The sequence below is a fragment of the Calidris pugnax genome, unplaced genomic scaffold, assembly GCF_001431845.1.
Source record: "Calidris pugnax isolate Ruff unplaced genomic scaffold, ASM143184v1 scaffold56, whole genome shotgun sequence".
In the NCBI taxonomy this organism is placed as follows: Eukaryota; Metazoa; Chordata; class Aves; order Charadriiformes; family Scolopacidae; genus Calidris; species Calidris pugnax.
Genome location: NW_015090839.1, coordinates 7,873,923 through 7,874,554, shown reverse-complemented (window position 1 = coordinate 7,874,554; position 632 = coordinate 7,873,923). Strand labels below are relative to the sequence as shown.

Here is a 632-nt window from a genome sequence, read left to right as displayed (position 1 = left end):
GGCGCCAGCCGCGCCCCCCCGTACTCCCCCCCGCCCCGGCAGGGCTCCCCGCGGCGCTGCCGGGGAATCCCCTCCCCGCCCGCCCAGGTGTCAGCCGTTCGGGGGTTAAACCGCTGCCGGAGGACAGACCGGGGGAGGGGGGGAAGGACGGACAGACACACGGACGGACACGGACACAGACAGGGGGGGTCGCCTCTTACTCGTAGTCCCTGAAGATCTCGTTAGTGACCCTGCAGTAGAAAACGCGCTCGTCCGGCCGAAGGTCGGCGGGGGGCTTCTCCCTCACGAAGGGCTTTCGGTGCAGCAGCGGCATCGCCCCGCTCCGCGCTCTCTTCCTGCCCCGGGACCCGCTTCCAGAGGGGAGGAGGGGGGGGAAAAAATAAATTAAAAATACGCAGGGAAAGGAGGAAAGGAGCGAGCGCGGGCAGCGGAGACCCCCCGGCCCGGGGAGGAGGGAGCGGGCCCGGCGCGTCCCTCCCCCCGGGGGAGCCGGCGGAGGAGCGGGAGAAAGCGCCGGCGGCGGCGGCGGCCTTTTGTGTGCCTGACACGCCGCTGCCTGCCTGGGACTGCGCGGGGAGCGGGCGGCGGATCCTTCCTCCCGCCTCCGCCTCCCTCTGCCTCACAATGGGGCC

The 632-nt window shown here is 71.8% G+C and overlaps 1 protein-coding gene across 2 annotated transcripts in view; it reads right to left on the bottom strand.

Moving 5' to 3' along the window:
• BAZ1A (bromodomain adjacent to zinc finger domain 1A) overlaps positions 1-577 on the bottom strand; it is a 70,049-nt gene extending 69,472 nt beyond the window's left edge. For both annotated transcript variants that reach the window (XM_014941930.1, XM_014941931.1), the window contains exon 1: positions 201-577. In XM_014941930.1, the coding sequence (XP_014797416.1) occupies positions 201-313 (113 nt within the window). In that variant the 5' untranslated portion in view covers positions 314-577. The remainder of the gene's footprint in view (positions 1-200) is intronic.
• Between the last annotated feature and the right edge of the window lie 55 nt (positions 578-632).